The sequence below is a fragment of the Gallinula chloropus genome (genome assembly GCF_964237585.1).
Source record: "Gallinula chloropus genome assembly, chromosome: 1".
Lineage (NCBI taxonomy): Eukaryota > Metazoa > Chordata > Aves > Gruiformes > Rallidae > Gallinula > Gallinula chloropus.
In genome coordinates, this window is record NC_140085.1 from 130,106,526 (window position 1) to 130,131,194 (window position 24,669).

General features: G+C 40.5%; 1 protein-coding gene across 1 annotated transcript in view; it reads left to right on the forward strand.

Moving 5' to 3' along the window:
* The window catches only part of SH3KBP1 (SH3 domain containing kinase binding protein 1), a 233,214-nt gene that overhangs the window by 18,372 nt on the left and 190,173 nt on the right, over window positions 1-24,669 (forward strand). Inside the window, exon 2 of the mRNA XM_084262660.1 lies at window positions 8,254-8,411. Within this exon, the coding sequence (XP_084118786.1) occupies window positions 8,254-8,411 (158 nt within the window). The remainder of the gene's footprint in view (window positions 1-8,253; window positions 8,412-24,669) is intronic.

The window sequence follows — 24,669 nt, forward strand, 5'->3', positions numbered from 1 at the left end:
ACACCACCTCAGTGCCTCAAACAGTACAGCACTTCTGAACTAAGGCCTTGTCTAGCAAATTTTGAGGCAGATGGATTTTGATGGCCAGATTGTTAACCAGTTATAAAAGGTACTTACAGTGAAAATGGTGATAAACTATTATTCACTACCAAATGAACCTTTGTAACTTTTACAAGCGAAATGTGGTATTACAGAAAAGCAGTGCGTTCCACTGCATCGATTAATAGGTTTTGATACTTGATAACTTACCATAGGTCGTAGAGAACATGAAGCCTACTGTAGTCACTGAGACTTTCCTGTAGAGGCTTATGCAGACTGTGACATAAGAGTAGAATTGTTGTGTGATGCCTGTTTGTGCTGTTAGTGTCATGTTATTTCTTAACAGTTAGCTTTATGCAAAAGGCAAAAGATCTGTTGCACACTCTTCTGAGGAAAAGTAATTTGAACTTTAAATTAAAGGTTTAGTGTGGAATATATGAAGGTAGTTTGTCTAGTTTCAGTTCTGGTTTTTGGGTAAGTCAATGCAACATGTATTTATCATTCATATGAAGCAGAGTAACTAATAAAAGCGAAAACAGAAAACTCAGAGAAGCATTTAACTCTTTAACTGTCAAGTCTAACTATACACTAGTTTTCAGGTCTGCATTTGTGTGTGAAACCATGCTGCTGCATGGTGTTGCCATATGGATGCTGTTACTTGGGTGGAATAGTGCCAAAGACGTTAATAACACTTCCATTGTGCCCACACACTTCACATGTCACCAGAAGCTGATTTAATAACGTAGGTTTTCTTGCACAGTAGCAAATCTCTGTTTCTTCTCTTGATTCATTTCTTGCTTGGAAAGACACTGTACAATAATTTAAAATAGCATACACTGAGACGCTTCTGTCTTAAAATATTGGTGGCATTATAAAACAAATGCTTATTCTGACTAGGTGAGTTTAAAGAGATTAAATTTTATTTCTAATTTAAAATGTGGCAAGAAGACAAACTATTCAGTAGGAAAAATGTATGTAATAATCAGGAAAATAATTTCATGTGGTTTTGTAAGACTAATTTGGGGAATAAAAGGTCAGAACAGTTAAACTTTTAATCAACAGTGTTTTTTTTTTCCCAAATGTGTTTACTTTTAATATTGCTGAGAGGTTACATTTCAATTCCTCATTCACAGCATTAACACTTTAGATTTTGTATTTTGAAGCACAAAAGTCGTGTGCTCTTAGTGGGCCCTTTGTGGACGGCTTGATGATCTTTATGGGTCCCTTCCAGCTCAGGATATTCTATGATTTTCAACCTGAGCTGCTAAACACTAAACTGAAAAAATCTTCATCCCTGACATTGCAGTAATGAGTTGTGCTGTGACAGTCTCCAGCCGGGTTGGTAATAACGAGCTTTGATTCTGTTTCATGAGGTTTTTATGTTACAGTTTGGATTGATGGTAATATAAGGCTAGCAATAGCTGATTGTGTTGGCATGGGAATGAACGTTCCCCTTTTAGATCAAAATAACTTGAATAGCTTTTGATATTGGATTTCATTCCTAACATGAAAAATGCCTTCTTCCAACGGAAAGAGTCTACCAGCTACAGTTTACAATCTGGGGCAGGCTAGACTTTCAGGCATTGTGGAGTACAGTATATTGAAGAAAAATATACCAAAAAGAGAAGCCAGATCTGTCTGCCCCAATTTTGCTGTTTTATTTTGCTTTTGGCTTAAAAGGGATTTGGGTTTTGGCTGTTAATCTAACAAGCTGTTTACCTTGGCAGAGCTGGGCCTAAGACCAGCCTTTGTTGGTTAACAAATAAAAATTAGTTTGAGCTCACTGTCCATGGAGCCTTTTCTCACATCATAAATCATTGTACAAACTGGGACACCGTTGTAGCCCAGTTCCTGAGGAGAAACCTAGCACAGCACTTCAGGAATGAGCTGTGTTGTACTTTGGTGTGGAGCAAAACTCAGATCTGCTTTTTTCTGAGGATTTTGGGATCGGTGTTGACTCCAGTAGCAATACAGCTTCCGTGGAAAAAAAAATACCTCAAAAGACACAAAAAAGGTTGTTTGACCATCAGAATTAATTTTTCAAAACATAGTTTGAGAAGGTGGTGTCATTTAGCATGCGTTAATGATGAGCTGGATTTAAAACTGGCAACTGCATGGAACTATATATTTATAAAGCATTTTTAACCTGCTATATGCTCTGCAAGATTCAGTAGGGTGATAAATGAGACTTTTTAGTGATCTCACAAGTACCTTCTCATCATTTTGTAACAATCTGCACATTTGTTAGGTGTGCTCTTATTCCTCTTTCCAAACTGTGCTCTTGGTTTCCTTTGAAGAATTATAAACATCTTGATTTGTATGGTCCATTTTTGGTGACTCGTATATCTCTGACAGCTTACACACACTTATGTTACAGTAATCAAATTCTCAGAGAGGAGACAGCCTTTAAAAATATTTATATGTGTGTTTCAATAAGTGGAAACTTTTACAGACAGAGAAGAGCCTGCAGGGTAAAGGGGTTTTTTTTGTTTGTTTAATTAACTTCCAGTAAAACAAAAGTGGTTGAACAGCTGCAGCTGTCTGTTTATGAATTAGTGCAAGGCAGACAAATTTCAAGAAGATAACACCAGTGCCTCCAGCCTATCCAAACCACAGTAGAGTCAACCAAACAGCCCTGGCCAACCTTTTGGTCTCTCTTCATAAGCGAGAACATAATGAATAAGAAGATGAAATTGTCAGTTTTACAGTCGTCTTAGGTGAAAACTACATGTCCAGCAACAGGTCCTAGAACTCTTTTTAAAGCATGGGACTTGAAAAGTGGGAAGAGTTGTTTGCCATCATTCATTATGTTATGCTGCAGTCTGAACATCGAGGAGTGTTTGAAGAATCAGTAGCTGGAGCCAACCCAAATCCCTGCTCTAGTGCCATGTCCCCCTTATAGCTTTCTTAACTACCTCCTGGTCGCTTAGGGAGAATGGAGAGCAAAGCATTATGTAGTTGCATCTACAGCAAGAGAGTAAGATTTAAAAGCTGCCAAAGTAGGGAGGAGAAATGATTTGGCAGTTAGAAAAACAATGTATAAACTTTGAGTTCTGCAAGCAAGTGCATCCTAGTAGGCTGCTTTAAAATGAAGGATATAGGGCCTCGCTCTCAAAAGGTCTTTCATGGGGCTGAACCAAATTGGAAATATCTTGATAAATAGACTTTATTTTGCCCTTTTGGAGCCTGAATGCTATTGTTTCCTGTGGAGATAGCCTTTTTAATTGGTGTGAGACTTAAAGTAGTCATTGTACCTTGGTGCCGCTGCCTGAATCCAGTAGTCTTTGGAGAGCTATTGTGTAAATAGAACTTCTTAACCAATTTTACTGATTTCTCTGAGGTAAAGTGTGCATATGTAGATAATATTTATGCTATTTTTAGGGACTTTACTTCATATTTTAGAAATATGTTGGGTTGCTTTAAGAGGTTTTATGTGTACGTGAGTGTGCTTTAATTGGAATGGGTATTTCAGCAGATTCTCTAGTTTATGTAGCAGTTGGCACAGAAGGAGCCCAGAAATTCCACCAAATGTGGGGTGGAATTGCTCTATAGTTGTGGTGGTATCCTGCAGGGCAACTAGGCGAGTTTAAAAATCGGTTGGATGGTTGAGCTGATCTTTCCAGATCTTTTTTAAATCCCTGAGGCTTTAAGACCCCAAACCCCAACTTTTCTGAATGGAAGTTAGGCAGAATCTGTGCCTCTTGCAATAGGATTAGAGACTTGTAGAATAGCAAGTCTGGAGACCTGAAGTTTGTAAATTCTGACACTGGAAGGAAGGCTCCTGCTCTACCTCCAGATCTGCAGTTACAGAACAGTACTCTTGTAGGTGGTGAGGGTCTAGGTGCTTCATTCAATAGAACACCCATGTCGGCTAATTTGGAGCCATGCAGGAGCACCAGGAGACAGTGGCAAGTGATAATAGTAGGGAAGTTTGCAGTTGTGAGGGCTGTAGGCTCCCATCTACTGTACTGACCCGACCTGTCATCTAGGGAGGCTTGTTGCCTGCTAGGGGCTTGGATCTGGAACAGCGTAGAAAGACTGCCAAGGCTTGACTGGCCCTCAGAGTGCTACCCCCCTGCTGCTCTTTCATGTAGGCTTCAATGATATTGCAGGGAGTGATCTGGAAGGTGTCAGTTGTGACTGTATGGCTCTGGGGTGATGCTCGAGGGCATGGGAGCCTGACTTGTTTTCTCCTTGATCCTTTCAGTGAGAGGGAATGGTGTGAGGAGGAACGGACAGATCCTGCAGGTAGCAACTGGTTGCACAGCTGGTGCAAAAATCAGAGTACTGATTTTTATGATCATGGGACCCTTTTTGAGGATTGCTTGGAAAAGATGGAGTCCACCTGACTAAGTGGGGCAAAAGCATCTTTACTAACAGACTGGCTAACTAGCTGAGGAGAGCTTTAAAGTAGAAGTGATGCAACAAGGAGAGGATAGCCAGCAGTCTTGAAAGGAAGCAGTGGACCAGGTTGGCAAACGAAATGTGTGGGGCCATGCAAACAGTAGGGACCTTGTAATCAACAAAAAAGGACTGCAGGGGGCCCTTTCCCATGCATCTCTATAAATGAGGAAGCGCCTTTCAGAATTACAGGGAAAACTGTTGTACTCTTTCTGGGAAATCAGCATGGCTGGTGTGGGGTTCAAAGAAGAGTAATTGCATGTCTATGTTCAGTTGCAAAGCTGTAATTTGATTGGGATCGTGAAGATGGGATAGCTTATGTGACTGGGGTGCTGCAGTAGATAAGGGTAAGGATAGGCTAGGAAGGCCAGGAAGGGGAATTAGTCTGTGCAGCAGAGCAGCTGAAATGTATGGACCTCAGCTATGGGACAGGTGATGAACAACCTGAGAGTCTGTGGGTTACAGTAAGAGGGTGGATTGATGTGGATCATGTTGTGGTGTGTGTGTCTAAAAGTCTAACCAGGATGAAGTAGTTGATGAGGCCTTCTTCACAGACCTGGAATAAGGCTCATCTGGCCCTCATGGAGGATTTAAACCACCCTGATATCTACTGGAGGGATTGTTAGCTTATGTGCTGGGTGTGAGCAATTCAGGTTTCTGGGGTGTGTTGACTGCTGGATCTTGTACTTTCAAACAAGGAAGAAGTTTGGGGATCTGATGGTTGAGAACAACATTGGCTGTGCCGATCATGAGATGAAGTTCAGGATACAGAGAGGAGGAGGAAAAAAACCCAAAAGCCAGGATTGCAACCCTGGACTTGAAGAGGGAAGACTTTGTTTTGTTTAGCAATCTGCTTAGAAAATTCCACTCAAGACAGTTGTGGAGTAAAGAGGGATCCAGCTGAGCTGCTTCCAAGCAGGAAGACAAGCAGAGGTAGTAGGATGCCTTCATGGATGAGCAAGGAGCTCCTGACAAAAATCTAACATAAAGAGTAAAGGATGTGAAAGCAGGGAGAAGTTATCTGAGACAAAGCTAGAATGTGTATGTAGGGATAGGGTTAGGAAAACCAAAGACCCTCGTGAATTGAATGTGGTGGGGCGTGGTGTTATGGGCTAACCCCAGTATGCAGCTCAGCCTCACATGGGCTGCTTGCTCACTCCCCCACAGAAGGATTGGGAAGCAAGAAAACTCATAGGTTAAGATAAAGACAATGGGTAAAGCAAGTGCTGGTCATACAAGCAATCCAAAATAAGGAGTTCAGACGCTCCAGCAGCAAACTGATGTTTAGTCATCTCAAGAAAGCAGGACTTCATCAAACATAATGGTGACTTGGGAAGACAAATGCTGTAACTCCAAATGGCCCTCCTTCTTCCTTCTCCCCAGCTTGTTGCTGATGTCATATGTCATGGAATATCTCATTTTGTTGGTTGGGGCCAGCTTGCTTGTTGTGTCCCCTCACAGCTTCTTGTGCAACCCCAGGCTTCTCACTGTCAGGGCAGCATGAGAAACAGAGAAGGCCTTGAAGCTGTGTGAGCATCCCTCAGCAACAGCATCGCGGTGGTACCAGCATTGTTTTTGTCACAAATACCTTCAGGTTGGTTATCAGAAAGATGGTTTGAGGCTCTTCACAGCAGTGCATGGTGGGACAGCAAGACCAATGGATGTAAACTGAAACAAGAGAGGTTCTGATGGACTTGACTGGAAGAATCTTTTCTCCCAGTCAAGCAGTGGAGCAGGTTGCCCTGCATGCCCTACCTCTGTCCTTGGCTGTTTTTAAGATCCACATGGACAAAGCCTTGAGCAGCCTGGTTCGATCTCAGAGCTGGGTGTGCTTTGGACTGGAAGCTGATTGAGGTTTCTCCCAGCCTGAATGACTCTGATTTTTCAGTTAAGTTTCAGTGGTAAATTTTTCAAGTTCCATTTGCGCATCAGCTTGTAATGTGTGATGACAGTCTTTCTCTTTTGCTGTTCAAGATGTAGTTTAGCATGCCTTTTGTGAACTGGTTTTGTAATGGTTTTGGGCTTCACAGAAGCATCAGTAGATTAATATTATCAGCCATAGCCTCGTGTCTGGGATGTATCCGAAAGTCAGAACGCTCTTTTGGCTATGACTTGCAGTCTCTGGGGGAGGGAGAAGTTCAGCATTGTGTCTCTGTGACATTTTGGGGGTGGAAAGGAATAACTCTGCTTTTCTGTCAGCTTAATTAAATTTAGTCCTCAGGGCTCCTGTTATTTAGGCAGAGACGTTTTAGTGTCTGTGGTATAATGGTTAGCTTTACTTGAGCTGTATAGCGTGTTTGCTGGCCACATTTTGCAAGGTTTACATAGTACAGTCATTTGTGCAGAAAGCAGATGCCTGTTAGTAGTTCTCATTTTGCTTTTTCGATGGTTAAAGTGCTAAATGTTTGGTGGAACATCCTGGGGCATGCTTTTCCTCTGAAGAAAAGGAATAAGGCTTTACAAATATGACTTTTTGATTCTCCAAAGTATTTCTTCTGTCTTTGACTTGCTTAATCCTCTACAGGAACTTTGTTGTGTGCATGGTTTCAAGGGATGGGGAGTCCTCTCAGGAAAAGAGAAGGACACACCAACCAACCATGTAATGATAGCAAGCTTATAACACACTGTCGTGGTTTTGCCCCAGCTGAGAGCCAAGCACCATGTAGCTGCTCTCTAAGAGAGTGGTGGCGGCTGGGAAGATGGGGGAAAAGACAACCAAAGAAAAAAACCCAGACCCTTGCAGGTTGGGACAAGGACAGGTTACTGGGATAGCAGAGAGGTAGATATAATAATAACAGGACTTTATAGCAAATGCAGTGTCTCACTGAACTGCACAACTCAGGCCGTGCAGCTCAGAGCTGTCCTGAAGCTGGACTGTCCCCAAAACTGTGCGTCCTAGAGCTGAGTGCTCCATCCCCCACCAGCCCCCTTTATGCTGAGCATGATGTAATTGGCATGGAATACCCTCTTTGGCCAGTTTGGGTCACATGTCCCTCCTGTGTCCCCTCCCAGCTCCCTGGGTGCCCCCACTTTCCTGTTAGCAGGGCAATATGAACAACTGAAAAGTCCCTGACTGCTTAGCAACAACTAAAACATCGGAGTGTTATCAGCACTGCCCTCATCCTAACTCCCAAACACACTCCACTGGTTGCTAGAAAGAAAATTAACTCTATCCTAGCTGAGCTCAGCACACGCACATTGATAGCAGAGATTCAGAGCAATAGAAGTATTTCATCTTCAGATCTCTGATGCATAATCACAAGTGAAAGTAAATTTGCCTCCCTTTGAAACCCTGTGAGAGCATGTTCATACAGCAAAGCTCTGTGTTTCTGTACAAACCATGAAACTCAATATGATGCAAGCAATCCTTATTAAATACACTTTAGGTTAATAGTGATGTATTTTCCAAAGTAAGTGTCGTGTCTTAGGGTGCTTAGGGATTTGAGAGCCTTTCCAGAAATAAAATGCTTTAGAAGTCCTGCAAACAAAAGCTAAAACAACGTCCAAGAAATAAAAATAAGCTTTGTAATGCTGCCAGAGCTGAAGCATCACAAATTAATTTCCTTTCAACGGTAAAGAAAAATGTGTACCACTCATTGCCTTAACTGTGATGGGCAGCACTGCGTTGCTTGGTTGGTTTTTTCTTTGGCCTCTTCTGTAGCAGTTACCCACAATATGTTACCGTTACGTGTTGCCTATTTGATGTGCTGTCTTGGTTAAGCTGAATAGATTACTTTCACTGAAAATATATAATTGGATTGATGTTTAAATAAGTGCTGTCAATAATTATGCATATGTGTGTTTCTCTTTTAGTGGAGGCGATAGTGGAGTTTGACTACAAAGCTCAACATGATGATGAGCTGACGATCACTGTAGGTGACGTAATCACCAATATCAAGAAAGATGATGGAGGCTGGTGGGAAGGACAGCTCAAAGGCAGAAGAGGTTTGTTCCCTGACAACTTTGTAAGAGTGAGTACAAAGTGGAACTGTTCTCATGTTGGGGGAATATGCTTTATGTACTGTGCTGTTTAGGCTAAATATCTGCCTTTATAGCATAATATTTCTTATATCCAAAACCATAATATAGTCAATACAGTGGCCTATTTAGGCTGTGTTACAAAGAAAAAAAATACTTTGCAAAGAGAATGTGGTTTTGATATCCTGAAAATAAGAGAAGCTACCCCTACATTTCTCTTGCCGTTCAGTAATTGTGTTTGACTGTGTGGTCTGAGAACAAAGTACTTACTCTAAAACAACTTCTATGTCATGGCATTTGTAATATTTTCTCTTCTCTGTAACTGCTGCTTTTCCTGAGTGCTTTCTTAGGTTTTGTAGAAGCTTTTTGCAAATACTTACTCCTGACTAAACTAATTGAGAATAAATAAAATGGATTTTTTCCAAACAGTTGCCTATAAAACTGTTTTAAAAATATGTTATATCATGACTTTGTGTTTCACATAATGTACCAAATAACATGCAGTAATACTGGTTTTAAGAAAGCCATTCAAAGTTTAAAGAAGTATGTGCCATCTCTTACTGATGCATGTGTGTGCACGTATGTCTGCACATATGAGACTAACTCTTACTAGTACTTCTGGGCTTTCTTGATTTGTCATAGCAGACCTAGGCTGTTAGCTTCTATAAACCTCCATAAACATGACTTTCCACTATGGAAAAGAGAGCAAGAACTACAGTAAATTACATAGACGTTTTTTAATGGTAATCTGTTACTACAGCTTCAGAGCATCTTTGGGACTTTCCCCTTTCCAAGTGTCTTTCTTCCTCTTTTCTGTCTTCTAACTGTGTGAGCCTGTTGTGTGTTTAGACATATGCACATGATGAAATTATTTTATTTTACTTCAGTAATGCTGCATATGCTGAGGTAATTGTGGGGAGTGGCAAACTTTACCCCATAGCAGGGACACAAATGTGGGAGTCTCAAGTGTTCCTGTGGGGACAAACATACTCACGTCCTACTCCTCATTCTTATCATCGCCAAGAAGAAAGAGCAGCTCTCTGTCTGTCAGGCGGCAATGATTAGGAGGGAGTAACAGCCTCAATGAGATGAAAGGGAGTGCAGGGGGAAAACGGATACCCTGTTTCTTGTTAACTTCTGAAAATCCACACATTGGGGTAGGAGGAAGAGACCATTTTGTGATTCATTGATGGTATTTTTCTGCTTGAACTCTGATTAACTGTGAAGGTCTGTGGGACGAAAGCAGACTTCCTCTAAGTTTTCTCCTGGCCGATATTTGAAATCTGTTGCTGAGTTTAGGAGGTGTTGAACGTAGTGTCCTAAAGGAATGCGACTTAGGAATTTCTGTTATTAAAATATCATCATCTAAGTATGAAGTTTTGCAAGTTCTTGCCCTTTGTACCTAATTTTTAAGACTACTTCTTTCTAAAATGACAGCAGTCTGTGCCATATAATCACACAATTGTGGGGAGGGGGAAATAAAAAATTTCTCAGTAGAAAGTTCTAAAAAACTAGTAAATGTTTGGGATTTTGTGTTCTGGTAAAATATCTAACTCTGTGCTCCCCGCACCCCTTTTTAAAAAAACTCAAAACAATCAGCATCCACAGCAGTTTTCTAAAGAACTAAAAGCCACAGCAAATTCTTCCTCATTCTCAGCCTGAACACAATCAAATGTGTTTTTTTCAAAGTTGAGCATTCCCTCTCTAAATTAGGTAATGTGGAGTGGAAGATACAAACTTCCTGAAAGTATAGTCAGTTTGTTAATGCTTTGAGTGAAAACCTTTATTTTTCTTCAGTTTTTCTCATGTAAATCTCGTATCTTGAAAACTGTAGTCAAACATAACAGCAATCCTGTTAGAAAGTTTGTTGAGCATAAATATTCTGTTCACAAAGATTACAAGCAATTATAAACTTCCAGTTATGGAAATTCTTTTAACAAGTACATGCAGTTGAGCTCACCAGCAATCAATTCATGCCCTGTTGCTCTTCTGCTGTGTTGGGAAAGAAAACAAGCAGCAGGCAAAAGATGCTAGAGATGAGTGGTAGAGTTGAATGCAACATCAAATTCCCATTGCTTATCAGAATTGGTTGTAAGAGCAGTTGCTTAAAGTTATTCAGAGGTAAAAATCACTAATGAAATTCTGGAGGTACTTTGCATTCTACCTTCAAGTGGAGAAAATAATTTTTTGTGGAAAAGAGCTTTTCCTTTCTGTGATTTGATTTTCTTTTGAATAAATTAATGATGACATTCCAATGAAACTGCTGGATTTTGCAAAAAATTCAGTGTTTGGGCTGAATCGAAACCACAAAATTAACACAATAAAGAGGTCTGAGTCGTCATAGATTCCGGAAAGCGCAGTTTGAAAAGAGTTTGGAAGAAAAGGTACAAAATCAGACATGGAAGAATTAGGGGAATGCAATCTATTGGAATGTTTATGAAAAGACACCAATACTAAGTGTTACTTTAAAAAATAATATTTTTCAAGTGAGTACTAGGTTCTGAATGTAAAAAAAGACTTTGGGAGTTGCCTGTAGCAAAAGTGGGTTTACATTTCACCAAATAAATGCAAATTAGGAGACCATTGAAGATAAGCTGTCTGAAGCCAGATATGAGAAAGAAAAAGGAAAGGGGAGGCAGCGATGACATGTATGCAGTACACGTGCAGTTATCTTTTTCAGGCAACTTTCACTGTGAAGTTATATCAGAGGTGCTTCCGGCTCTCGAATCTGCAAAACAACTGCTCTGAATTTAGTATATTTTTATACATACAGACACAAAAACCCAGAGATTCATGCAGGGTGAAACAGAAAAGGTATTTGAAATTTCTTTTTCCGTTTTCACTGCCTATGTCTGCAGCTATGGTCACCTGGAAAATCTGTAGGAGAACTTTGTCTAGATATGAGAAAATTCTTTGTTCCCTCAAGATCTAATTTACCTCTGTCAGCCTTTGTATATATCTACTTAGAGATACTGATCCTGAATTTATTGTATGAAACGTGCATCTGGTTGTCATCTTCTGTTTTCTTTCATTGTTTCAGGTAGTGAAATGGAAGTATGTGTAGAGAGTTATATACTGTTTCTGGTTGTCTGTTTTACTTCTCAGTTATGTAGTTAGAAAAGAGGGGGTAGCAGGTGTGATTGCAGTGTTGTTCATTTGCATGGTATAAAGTTAGTTTCCTCTATCTTTCTAGCTTGAGAATTTCAACTTGAAATCCCAAATCCTTACTTTTCTAACCAGAAAATAAAGTGAATGTGGATGATGTGTAGTATATTAGGGTTTTGGGTTGTTTTTTGTTTGGTTTTTTTTTTTGAATGCCATTAGGAGACAGGCAGGCTTTTGGGGTTTTTTTCTGGTCTTATTTTAACAGGTTCCTTGTGTAACTGTGTGTAACCATGCCCTGCAATGTAAAACTGTAAGTGTGACAGCATCTGAGGCAGTTAGATTTTTGCTGATAGCAGATGAAGAAAGCAGGAAACTGTGGTGCACAGCCATACTTGCTGGTTTTAATTTACAAAGCTAATTCTATGTAGGGTTAAATAGCATTATACTGGTAAACTGAATTTGCTGTATGTGACAACCTTCAAGGCTGGTCTGTACTCCAGAGGACTTGCCAATATTGCTAGCAGAATAAGGAAGGTAAATTTATTTAAAAAAAAGCAAGAGGTGTGGTGGTAGTTACTTTTGAAATTGTGGTGTATAGCTTGTGTTTTAGAATCAGTGGAGCCGGATGGAGACTGTGTGTAACTACTGCTGCCTCAGGGCAGAGCAGCAACCTGGATTTCTTGTTATACAAGCAGAATGCAATCGTTAAATGGTGCAAATGAGTTGTAGGGTGTCGTAGGCACACGGTGGAGATCCTTATCTGTTGCTTGTCATTTAATTTTCTTCTCTGTGTGTTTTGTTTGTTTCCAGTCTTCATAACCAGGCAGATGTTGCAGGGAATTGTGAGTGAAACGCAGGGTGATCCCTTACTGAGACCCTTGTGGTTGTTACACACCACACACACCCAGACCCATCCCTATTAGTGCAGTCCTAAAACCTTTTGTAAGACTGGGTCTGCGAACATGCAGGGGCCCTTTACAGCCATAGCTTGGTTCCCCGTCTCCCAGAACACTTTGGTTCCTACAGTGCTTTCTCCTTCCCTGACCCTCCAGCTGCTGCTTGGTACCCTCCAGGTCTGAGAACTGACCATCTCTGGTCTGTCCCTCCTGCTTTGCCACCGCAGTCTCTGATACCACTGTGCTACCTTTGCTTCAGGGCTTCCTAAGTTGCTATGGCAGTCACGGCTCCCCCAGGTACTCTGAATCCTGTTAAGTGACACGGGGTCAGCTTTGCCTAAGTAGCTGCTCCTCAAAGTTGTGGCATCTGCCAAGGAACTGAGGTTATCTGCAGACTGGGGAAAGCAGTGCTATGTCTGTCTGTACCTCACTTTATGGGTCAATGAGTTATTGCGGGGGTTTTTTACGCAGTTGGCAGGAATTTGCAATTCAATTACCAAGCTTTTTTTGTTGGCAGTTTTACTAGAATACTGTCTACCTACTTGTTCTTAGGATTGTGGTACCCGAACTGTTATGTCATCTTGGGAATGAGAGTCAGGAGTGTTAGTTTCTTGTTCTGGGTATGGCCATTAAACTTGTTACCCTTATGGTGTAATATAAGAGAAGAGAATTGGTGAAAGAAACTCTCAGGCTCCATAATGTGACAATGTTGTTACTCTTGAGCTTCTGTTTCTGTTAAGAAGAATAAAGTTTTTTGTGGAGAGAGACAGCATCGCTGTAATGTGTTGTAACAAATCACAACTGATGTGTTGTAATTTGGTATTGCTGCTGTTATTACTCTTACATCAGTGAAAGCAAAACTAGTAAAATCAAGTCATTCTCCTTCTCCCAGCCCATCTCTCCCCAAAAGACACGGATCCATCAAGATAGTCTTGTACCAGTCAGTAGTCTGGCCAATAGACTTAGCGATGCTTATTCTTGTATGGGAATTCAGCACACAGCAGCAGCACTGTGGGCTGTCCGGGATCCCCAAGGCATTATTACAAATAACGTCACGCCTCAACCTGTTCATCTGGCTTCAGAGGAGGTGGGGGAGCACCCAAGTGAGGCAGCTGCCCTCGGTCTTCGGCCTAGAAGTGATGTGACACTCCGTGACAGCAACAGAGGTTCTTTCCCATTCCCAGTTGCAGGGAACTGGTGATATTCTCGGCTGAATGGGAAGGGTGTCATGCTCATTGCAGTCAGCGGAATGGATCTCGTATGTTTGTCATGGGGTCAGGTGTTGCATTGGCTGTCATGTGGTGGTGGGCTTGTTGGATATGGTTTGATGCCAGGCCTTGAGAGGGGGATTACTTGGGGGTGTGGAACTGAGAGGAAAGAAGGGCTGCTGTTGGGGACTGTCAGCTGTGGGAATGAGCATTTGAATGTTTATGAACTATGTAAAAGTGAGAGTGTTTTATATGTATGGGATAGTCGTGCAGTGGACACATGGTAATGTGAAGCTTCAGTGTTAAGGTTTTTGCTGGCTTGTAGGGTCTAGTACTTTATGTTGTGGCAAGTTATTAGTAAAAAGTAACTTTTTTGAAAAGGCAAAGGCTAACCTGTAATGATGTATTGATAGAAACAGTGAAAATTTAAGAGTTGGAAAACAAAATGACCTGCTTTTAATTCTCTAATATACATTGTAAAAAAACAACCCAAAAGAACTTATTTAAATTCATATCATATTGCTTCACTGAGAGTTCAGTGTAGGTAGCATAAATTGATATACTAAGGAGACTATTTCCTCTTCTGGCTAGGTTTTGTCTTTTATATTCTTAAGAAAACCTCAGTAGAGTATTTCTGTTTAAATATGCTATTGTTTAAATTGTAAATGAAAAAAAAATGCTGAAAAGGAAAACAAACACTACTCTCTTCTGTCCCTTCCTGAGGCTCCAAGCCATGAGGAGGAGAACCTAATCAGAGCTTGAAACAAGAGCAGAATGTGCTATTTAGAAGTTACACTTTAGAGCTGTGCTATCATACTTCTTTAAAGCAGCTTCAATTTCTTCAGAATTACTTTTGTATTATTATTTGTAATTGTGTTACACAGGGAAGTTTTGGCAGTAGCCGCTTAAAGTAGTTTCCATAAGGATTTATAGAATTGGAAGAATTAGGTGGTTGATGGCTTTTCTCCAACCTACTCCTAAAAGGTTGGGAGGCAAAGAGAAGGTGTCCTGACCTTATGTTTTTTCTTCCCTTAAGTCAGTTTGGTTTTGTGGTGGGTTTTTTTTCCTCCTCTTTTTTTTTTCTTGGCAATTTCCCAGGCTCCGGATGTTTTTATTTTCTGTAGTTTGTTTATGTGTGGGTGGGTATGTTAATAATCCATGTATTTTGTGCTGATTAATTTTTTACACTTATTCTGGCAATTGTTTTACTTTTGGAGCAAGCTGCTGTGAGAAAAACTCTTGTCTGTAGGTAGAATCTGTAGATTAGCAGCTTTTGCATAGAAATGTCTTGCAAAAGGTTCTTCTACAGTTTCATATTTCCAGAGTACAGCTGTGTATCTGATTTTTCCCAACAGGATTCAAAATCCTTGACAGAATTCCTAAAACACAGTATCAGAAAATTTAAATTCTTAGAAACTGAACTGCAGTTCAGTCCTGCTGCTTCCTGAGGCTAATGTGAGAATACTTGTTAGCAGCTCCACTATTCTGGCAATTCAAATATATAGCTCTGAGATGGATTCATGCAACTTTAGGACATGTTATCTGATTTTTAATGATCGTTTACAAAAATGCTTGTAAGAGAAACGATATCCTGGATGCCAGTGGTATAACTACAGCATTTAGTAATCATAATTGTGAAGGGTTGTCCTTGCATTTAAGCTTAGTCTGACAAATATTCCGTTCAATCCATTTCAGTGATCCAGCCTGTATCCTAACTACATCTACCAATTGTCTTTCAATTTGTGTCACTTGTATATTAAGTAATATTAATTTTAAGAAAGAACAAAAATGAGAGAAAGAAGGACATGTGAGAAAAAGAAAGCCATCAGGGACTGTAGAACTAGCAGTCCTAACTGCTGCTATGATGGTTTAATGATACTGCTTGCGTCCGTATATTCCTGCCTTGGTCAAATGCTGTAATTTATTAACTGGAAGTATATGTGTGCATGTGGGAGGGTTATTAAGTGGTGCTGATTTCTTGGTTCTTTCTTTTTTGCTGTTGTGGGGTTTTACAGAACTTCTGGGTTTTTCTGAACTATCATGTAGACCATTTAACAGCTTCCATGTTTTTATAAAATGCACATCAACTGCAATAGCAAACTATGTGCATTATTTGCTACTGGAAATAGTATCTGACTAATTAGGTATCTTTATATGCAGTGTCTGTAAGTGCTGCAGCTCCCTCCTAGAATCCTTCCTGCAATTGCCTAATTAATTATTCTACTAGAATTTCACTGGCACTGTTAGTAAACTTATAATATGACAGAGTACATTAGAGCAGTTTAGGTTAATGTTCAGCACATGTTGTTTTGTTCAGAGTTGGAAAGAGATGAGTGTATATGTGAATCTCTTAATGCTCGCTTTTTGGCTCTGTTACAGTTTTATGAAATATAATTTTGTTTACATATAGACACTGTACTTAATCAGTTACCCTTGTAAAAGACAAAGGTGAAAGTCAACTACCATCATGTTTAATGGGAAGAATTATTTACTCAATTTGACTTCAGTGATGGACACGTAGTGCCAAAGACTGGAACTGAGGTGGTGAGGGATGAGCGGGAAGAAGTAGAGTACACAGTTTTAAAAATAACATTGGTACCTTCCACCTAGGGAGAAGCAGCAAGGGAAAACTGTCATTTAGATAGAAGGTGGTAATGAATTCTGTTTTTTTGAATTTTATTTTTAACTGGGAATATAGAGAGGAAACCAGAATCAAAGGATGGTTTTGATTGGAAGGGATGTTAAAGATCATCTAGTTACAACCCCCCTGCCCTGAGCAGGGACACCCTCACTAGACCAGGTTGCCCAAAGCCCCATCCAGCCTGGCCTTGGACACTGCCAGGGAGGGAGCAGCCGCAGCTTCTCTGGGCAGCCTGTGCCAGGGCCTCACCACCCTCGCAGGGGAGAATTTCTTCCTAATATCTAATCTAAATCTACCCTCCTTCTGCTTAAGGCCAGTTCCCCTTTTCCTGTTGACACCTGTACTCGTAACATCTCCGTATCTCCCTTATGCTGGATGCAGGTCTTCAGGTGGGGTCTCACAAGAGCAGAGTAGATGGGGGGGAGAATCATCTCCCTGAACCTGCTGGTCACACTTCTTTTGATGCAACCTGGCTTTCTGGGCCACAAGCTCATGTTGCTGACTCATGGTGAGCTTCTCATCAGCCAACAGCCTTAAGTCATTCTCCTCAGGGCTGCTCTTCGTCCGTTCTCTGCCCAGCCTGTAGTTGTGCTGGGCATTGTCCTGGCCTATGTGAAGGATCTTGCTCATGGCATTATTGAACTTTGAGGTTTGCATGGGCCTACCTTTCCAGCCTAAGGTCCCTCTGGATGGCATCCCATCCCTCCAGCATGTTGACTGCACCACACAGATTGGTGTCATTGGCAAACCTGCAGAAGGTGCACTCAATTCCACTGTCCATGTTACCAGCAAGGTTGTTAAAGAGAGCTGATCTCAATATTGACCACTCATCGCTGATCTCCACTTGGACATTGAGCTGTTGTCTGCAACTCTTAGAGTATGAGCATCCAGCCAGTTCCTTATCCGTTGAGTCAAATCCATGTCTCTTCAGTTTAGAGACACAGATGTCATGTTGGGACAGCGTCAACTGCTTTGCACAAGTCCAGACAGATGATGTCCCTTATTAATCATCATCATAACACCGTTGTAGAAGGCCACCAAATTTGTCAAAATAAAATAAAAACCAAATAAATACATCACAAGCAAGACCTGGCAATGCATTGAGTGTATGTATCTTCTGCTTCACCAAACCCTTGATTTTTCCATTTCCCACTTCATGGGAACTCACTCACTGCACTCCTTGAAAGATTAATTTAGTACTTGTTCTTCCAGGCAACTTGCATTTGCCTGCCCAGAGGCTACAGGTCAGTATTATTAAAAAACCCTGATTAAAAACACTCTTCCATCAGAAAACATCTCCAAAACAGTAATTTATTTCATAATTTTCCTGGTTTCTTATGATTACAAGTTATTGCTGTTATTTTGGCTAGTTCATGATAACCAAGTTAGCTGAGCCTTGTTTACTCTTTTTAGATGTGCTAAGGTGATTTTATGTGGTCTGATTTATCTGTCACTATGTACTTATTAATAGATAGCACAAAGAAAATGAAACTTCTTTTCATCCTTTTGGCTGGAAATGATTCTTCTCCTACTTGTAGCCAAGGACATCATGGCATCAAGTTTTCCTTTTGCCACCTGTGTTAACCAGCTTTTTGGTTGCTTCAAGGGCTTTTTTGTCTTTTGTTCCCTGCCCCAAGATTTCTTATGCTGTACCCAGGACCCTGCCAGCATATGAGTGGACTGCCCATCTTACTGTGTGTTGCTGTTGCGTCTGCATGATGTGGCACTTAAGATATATGGTTCAGTGGCACTTTAGACATATGGTCCATACACTGTTGTCAGTTGTTGCCAGGTCACTGGCCCAATGAATGCCTAATACTATGCATAGAATAAGTTGAGATGCAAATCTTAGTGTTTTATTTATCCTTCCCTAATGTCCCCTGTCTCAATTTTATTGTACTGTCAAGCACAAAGACAGAATGTAACCTATTCTTCATTTAAAAGTCTGCATAAGATGATTTAAGTTATTATCCTTTCCGGACTTGAATTGGAGAGAGATAGATGTGAATATGTCTGTAATTCAGGATTACCACGTTAACTATCTTGAATTTAAAATATTTAAAATTCATCCACCAAAAAACTGTATACATGTCTCAGTGTAGCTTTCAGTAAATTTTCAGTGCTTCACTTGCATTTTAAAGGAGCCTGCTTCTAAAATTTAGTTGAATATCTTGTACGTAACATTCTTTCATGGAAAAAAGGTCCTTACAAGTGGAACTACCTGAAATGTACGGTCGTGCCTGTACAAAAGGGCATATGCTCAGTTGTTTTCCTCTGTTCCCACACAGCTTCTTCATTTTGCAACCTTCAGTCAGTTCATAATGCTTTGTGGTGTGCTATTATCTCTCCGCCTTTCTTTGACTCTGTGGGAGCTGTACTTTCAAACTGAAAGCACCTGAAGGCCCATGGTCTTGAATCCGACTTGATGAGTTATCATGAACAGATTGTCACAGATAATGACAGTTAATTCAAAGCCAAAACCTGGTTTGTTAATGATGTTTTGTAAATACACAGAATGCTAAAGCTAAACTAAAGTCCTGGAAAGAGTTAAGATTTGTGTTATCCTACTGCAAGATATTGCTATTAATTTTCCCTGCAGAAGGAAAGATTATGTGTGCTTTGAAACTTCCTAACCAAACAGCTGAGGGCAGGTCCATTAAATACTGTTGTACACAAAGAACTTCCCTGTACAAGCAGTTCACTGAAGCTGATGGAAACACTAGGAGGATACAACTGCTTGCATGCACTAATTCTCGTAGGCTTGAACAGTGTATGTCACGGTCCCTGATGGTGCTGCAGTTCTGTGTAGAAAACTTCCCAACTTCTTTATTGTCAGCCCACATGTTTTTAGTGGGTCACTTGAACTTCTGCAGCCTTTGAAAAATCTGAACATGTTTTTGAGAATCTACGCAAACTGTTTGGTAGATATCAGAAGAAAATGTTGAGTATGTGAAGGGAGAGGAACACCTTATTAAACTGTGAAATGAAAGCTCTTTTAAAAAATAGAATTCCTTTCAAAATGTGGTCAGCAATACATATCTGTGCACACAGTAATCAGCTTTATGTACGTGTGTGTGGCATGCAGTAATAGACACAAGGTCTAAAACCAGAAGTTAAGGTGTCAGAAATTCTTTTAAATGGGCTTTTATCTGACAAAATAGAGAGAATGAAAGGGAATTTATTCTCTGGTGTAATTAGTTCAACCTTTTGCTCTTCACTAAGCAACTGCACAAGGCTGATCCTCTGTATCTGAAACAGAGTTTTTAAAAGGAAGTAGAACATGTGCTGCTCATCCTTCTGAACTTTGGTGACACTTGCAGTAACAGTCTGTAATACTGACCCCATTTCTTTGTGCTGGGATTTTTACCTTTTCATTGTTTCCGTAGTGTGTATTCAGATATTCAGAAAAGTGTAGGTTTTGTTTGGTCTGTTTAAAGTAAGCATACTCTACTCCCTGTTAGGTTTTTTTAAGTTTTAGAAGCTGCCCTTCTTTTCCCATTCCCCCACCCAGCAGCTTCTATATGGGCTTTATTTTCTCATGAAGTTGAAACTGGGTGTACAAGTTACAGGGCTGAAGAACTCCTTCAGGGCTTCCTTGCTCATGCCTGGAGTTACTTGCAGTGTGTTGGTAACCTGTCTCTCCAGTCCCTGCAGCGTGGCTGCCTGCTGTCAAATTTCAGCCCCATGACACTGAGTGCTATAAAGAACAAGTGAAAATATTATAGCTGTGTTAGAGAGTGGCTTCTATTTGAAGACTGGTTATATTACTGGAGACTTTCTGGGTCATGCCTTTGAGCCTGTCTGTGCTGAAATGAGCTGCTTGGCTCCTACCACTGAAGTATGTATGTGGAAGGACAGATGGGGAGATGGGATTTGAGTTTTAACAACCAACACCACCAGTATTTACTAATGAGTGCTAACAGATGTATTTGTTTCCTACTGATGATTTCAGACATTCATGAAGCGAAAACAAGATTTACAGGGAGAGGCTAAATTACTATCTCTCCCTTGGTTGTGTTGGAAAAATTGACTAGACTCTGAGACTCAGTATCCCCTCATCAGATCTGGCAAGAAAATTAAAGATAAATACTGGCTACGGGCAATTATTTTTACTTAAGGCCAATTAATATTAGCTGGTTAGACTGCTTGAGAGAAAAGGGAAGTTTGCATCATTAGAGCATGGTACGTAACAGCAGGAAGAGACCTGAACTCGAAACAGCATTATTGTACTACTGTGCTGCCATCACACCGATACCATCCTTTCACTGAACTCCATCTCAAAGTGGTAAGTTTGAATTCCTGCTGCTTCCAGGGAAATGCACGTAAACAGGGCTTGTGAAAAAGTGTCACAAGTAACAATTCAGTGAAAATGTGTAGTGATTAATTACAAATGCTTTTCTGGGTGTAAAAAAAGTAAATTAAAAGGCTAGATGTAGTTGTAATTGTCCGATAAAGATAATTTATTGCCACCAACAGATCCCCTTGATTTTTGTGATGTTAATGGTGGCCATTTAATTTTTTTTTGCTTTGTATGTGCTTTTCAAGGAGGCCAGTATTATCTCCAGCAAAAATACATAGCCTAAGATAATACAAAACCAAATTGTTCTTTGTAAACATTATGGATGAGCAGCCTCGCTTGCGATAGAAGCTTGCATCTCTCTTGCTCTGTCTGTACTATTGTTCTTTCATGGTTATAAGAGTGTTAGTATAATGTATTGCCAACGAGCTGCTGCTGTGAAGCAGCTGTACAGTGAAGCACAGCGAAGCTTTGCTTCATAGCCATCTAGTAAAACCAGGTACAGAAAGCAAACAGGCTGTACCAGTAAAAGCTCAGTTAAACCAGTCCGGCTAGTTGAATTAAGTCAGTGGTAGGGGCTTGTTCCAAGTCACACCTGCCAGTCTTCCTGCTCCAGCTATGCCGGCAGAAGTGTGCAAGTTGGTACCCTTTTAGGAAATTCCACTGTGGTTGTTGCATGGTTGCAACGTGGTCTTTTTTTCTTTTTATTTTCTTTTTTATTTTTTTCTTTCTCCTCTCCTAGGAATTTACAGCTACGCGTCTTAGTCAAATGTAGCTACTCTTGGTTATAGTTATTAGCTACCTGCCTCTCTACCTCATGCGTTTTCTACACTCACAGAAGACAGAAGAGAAGTTTAAGGTTTGAATTCTGTGAGTGAAAGAAACAGAAGGTAGTTAGTACTACACGGATTTTGTTTTCAATTGAAAGGGCTGGGATAATGGCGGGTTTGTAAGTAGCACAATATACTGAGACAGTATTTAAAATCCAAATAACTATTGCTTTGTTATAAAACACTAGCATTAACTCTTTTTGTATTCAACTGCTAGCAGATGAGACAACTAGAAGGGAGTGATTGAACAGTTTCTTCAGTCCTTTCTAAATGAAAGGGATACCTTTCACTTAAGCTACTTAGGGGAGTTGGAAAAGCTTATTTAGATCAACCCATAGTAAATAAGCTAACTCCATTGTATAGACCATCACAGGAAACGTAGCTAGGGCACCAGAATGTTACTGAAGCGTTTCCGTGCACTGTGAAACCATAGCTATGTTAGCACAAAACTGAGGCTGTGTTCAGTGGTGTGTTACCTTGTGCTCTGGGTGCACTGGTATGCAAAGAGAAAAGCTGTGCAGCTTTGTACCCTGTGAGATTGCTTTCATGCAGTTAGTAAGGATGGCGTGACTAAGCAATGTTAGAGGAAGCACAGGTTTGATCAGGAAAGAAACAGAATAAATAGAAAAAGACATGGCAGAAATGGGCCCAGGAAAAACCACGTAAATTCAGGCATCTCTGACAGCGCTGGAAAAAGCAGTGCTGAAATATCTGCCAATTATGTGGTGGATTACATGGGTTCTTCTGTAGAACCTTGTTCATGCCCTGCCCCAAGCCTGTATGGAGCGTCTCCTTCCTTTTGCTGTTTCCAGTTTAATCTGTTGGAAACTGTTCTCAGAAGTTGTTCAGCATAACAGCTGTACCTGAGTTTAGGAAAGGTAAGCTCACAGGTCTCAATTCTGTCGCACTGCCTTGTGTTAAAGGTTAGTGTGGACAGATTAGGGTTCTTACATTGGTATCAGCTTAGTTCCCCACAGGAAGGTTGGGTGCTCTCATATATGGCCACATTATATATCCCATGGACTACAATAAATAAAAGTTCTAAAATATACATTGTAATCTGAAAGGTGGTTGGTTGTGGTAAATCATGGTTGTCTAAGAGCGAGTGTTGGGATTGCTTGAATAGTTGTCTTATATGGCTTAATTTCTTCTTGCTCTCACGTGGATACTTCATTAGTGTTAAAACTGATTGAAAAAAGTAGAGGTGACTTTATATGTAGTGTTTTGATTTTTGAGAATTCTTTTTTATTCTGTCAGATGGCATGCAGTAAATTTAGGTCATATTTGCTTCCACAGTACCAAGCATTCCCTCCATCATTGCTGCAACCCAGCCTGATATATGAAAGCCAACTGTTATTTTCATTCATATATCATAAAGGTGAGGTAGGCAGATACGGTCCAGTGCCTAACCCAGAGGAAAATCTTACAGGAGACTAATTCCAGGTGGAAAATTGATTTTTCTCAGAAAGAACCTTGGGGTAGGCTCCTGGGGATGAGCAGAAAACAAAAGTCATTCATGTTTTCAGAACAGAAATGACAGAGAATTTTGGAAACTAAAACCTCAGATTGATCTCCTGGAAGCCATTTCCAAACATATGAAGGTCAAGAAGCTGGTTTGGAGTAGTCAGCATGGATTTATGAAGGGGAAGTCGTGTCTGAGCAATCAGTTTCCTACAGTGAGATCACTGGCTTGGTGGGGCAGGGGAGGGCAGGGGATGCTGTTTACGTTGACTCCAGCAAAGCTTTTGACACTGTCTCCCATATCATCCTCATTGACAAAGGGATGAAGAACAGGCCAAGTCAATGGACAGTGAGGTGGACTGAAAGCTGGCTGAAGTGCCAGGCTCAAAGGGTTGTGATGTGCAGCATGAGCTCCAGCTGAAGGAGCGATATGCCACAAGGGTGGATAAAGGGTCTGATGCTGCTCAGCATCATCGTCACGGAAGATTTGTGAATGAGAGTGCAAGAGCATGAGGTGAGTTTGGAAAGCTTCTCTTAGTTCCACTCTCTTCCTCCTTTCAGGCCCAGTATTTCCCAGTTACTAAGTTTCATTGTGGTGGTGCTGTGCCAAGCAAATGCCACTCAAGTCTCTCTTCTCTCATGGTTAGAAACATTCCTTTACTCTTTATTCTAAGTTTATTAATGACCAGTTTTTATCACTTGCTGTTGTGCAGGCGCTCTCTGTGTGAGTTAAGATGGCTTTTTTTTTCCCCCGTGGTGTTTCATCAATCCTGGTTGCTTGCTCTTATACAGATATTGACGATCACCTTTTTGTTTGGGATATTGATGTAAAGTGGGCTCTCATTCTCTTGAGAATACTAGCTGCAATTCTCTGTATTTTATTTCCAGCACATGTTCACGTGCTGGATAGACATGACATGATAAAGAATGGTACATAATATTCCAGATTGAGCCTCAGTGTTGCATTCTGTATTGACTTAGACTCATCTGTTACCTGTTTAATAATTTCCCCTCATTTTCAGTAAGCTGTAAATCACTTTGTAGGCCTGTATTTGTTAAATGAACTGTGTGAGAAGTAAAATCTCATGTTGTTTTGAAGAGTAATTTTTAATATCGTTTTGTAGCTAGTCTGAATTGATGTAACTCTCTGAAATTCATCTCCTTATATGATTGGGTTTTTGAAGCTGTACATTCATGATTATTTTGAATTTGTTTGTGCTCTTGTCTAGTAGCTAATGAGACATACAGTTTGTTCTTCTTTCCAAAATTGCTGTTTACTGGCTTGATTTTGTGCCTCTTAATCTGGGGACTTTATCTGTCAGTGAACCACTTGCATCTTGTCTGGTAAACAGGACTCAGGCTGGGATGAGTTTTGTTGAAGGCACAGCCTGAAGGGAGCCACTGGGGTTTTTGGTTACCTGAAATGGCAACCATTTCACAGTTCCTGTAGAGCCATCTTTTCTATTCAACCCTCTTTCTTTTACTGCAAATTATAATGGAATCACAGAATCGTTAAAGTTGGAAAAGACCTCCAAGATCATGTAGTCCAACCATCCCCCTGCCACCTATAGTACTTACTAAACCATGTCCCCAAGTACCTCATCCAACCTTTCCTTGAACACATGGAGGGACGGTGACTCCACCACCTCCCTGGGCAACCCCTTCCAATGCCTGACCTTCTCTTATAAATTCTTACAGTCAGAGAATTCCCAAACTGTAACAAGAGGAAAGAAGGATTTAATAATTTAAAGAAAAATGACTGAGTGAAAGGGAAGAGAAAAACAACTGTGGAAGACAGTAGTTGTGATGCGTA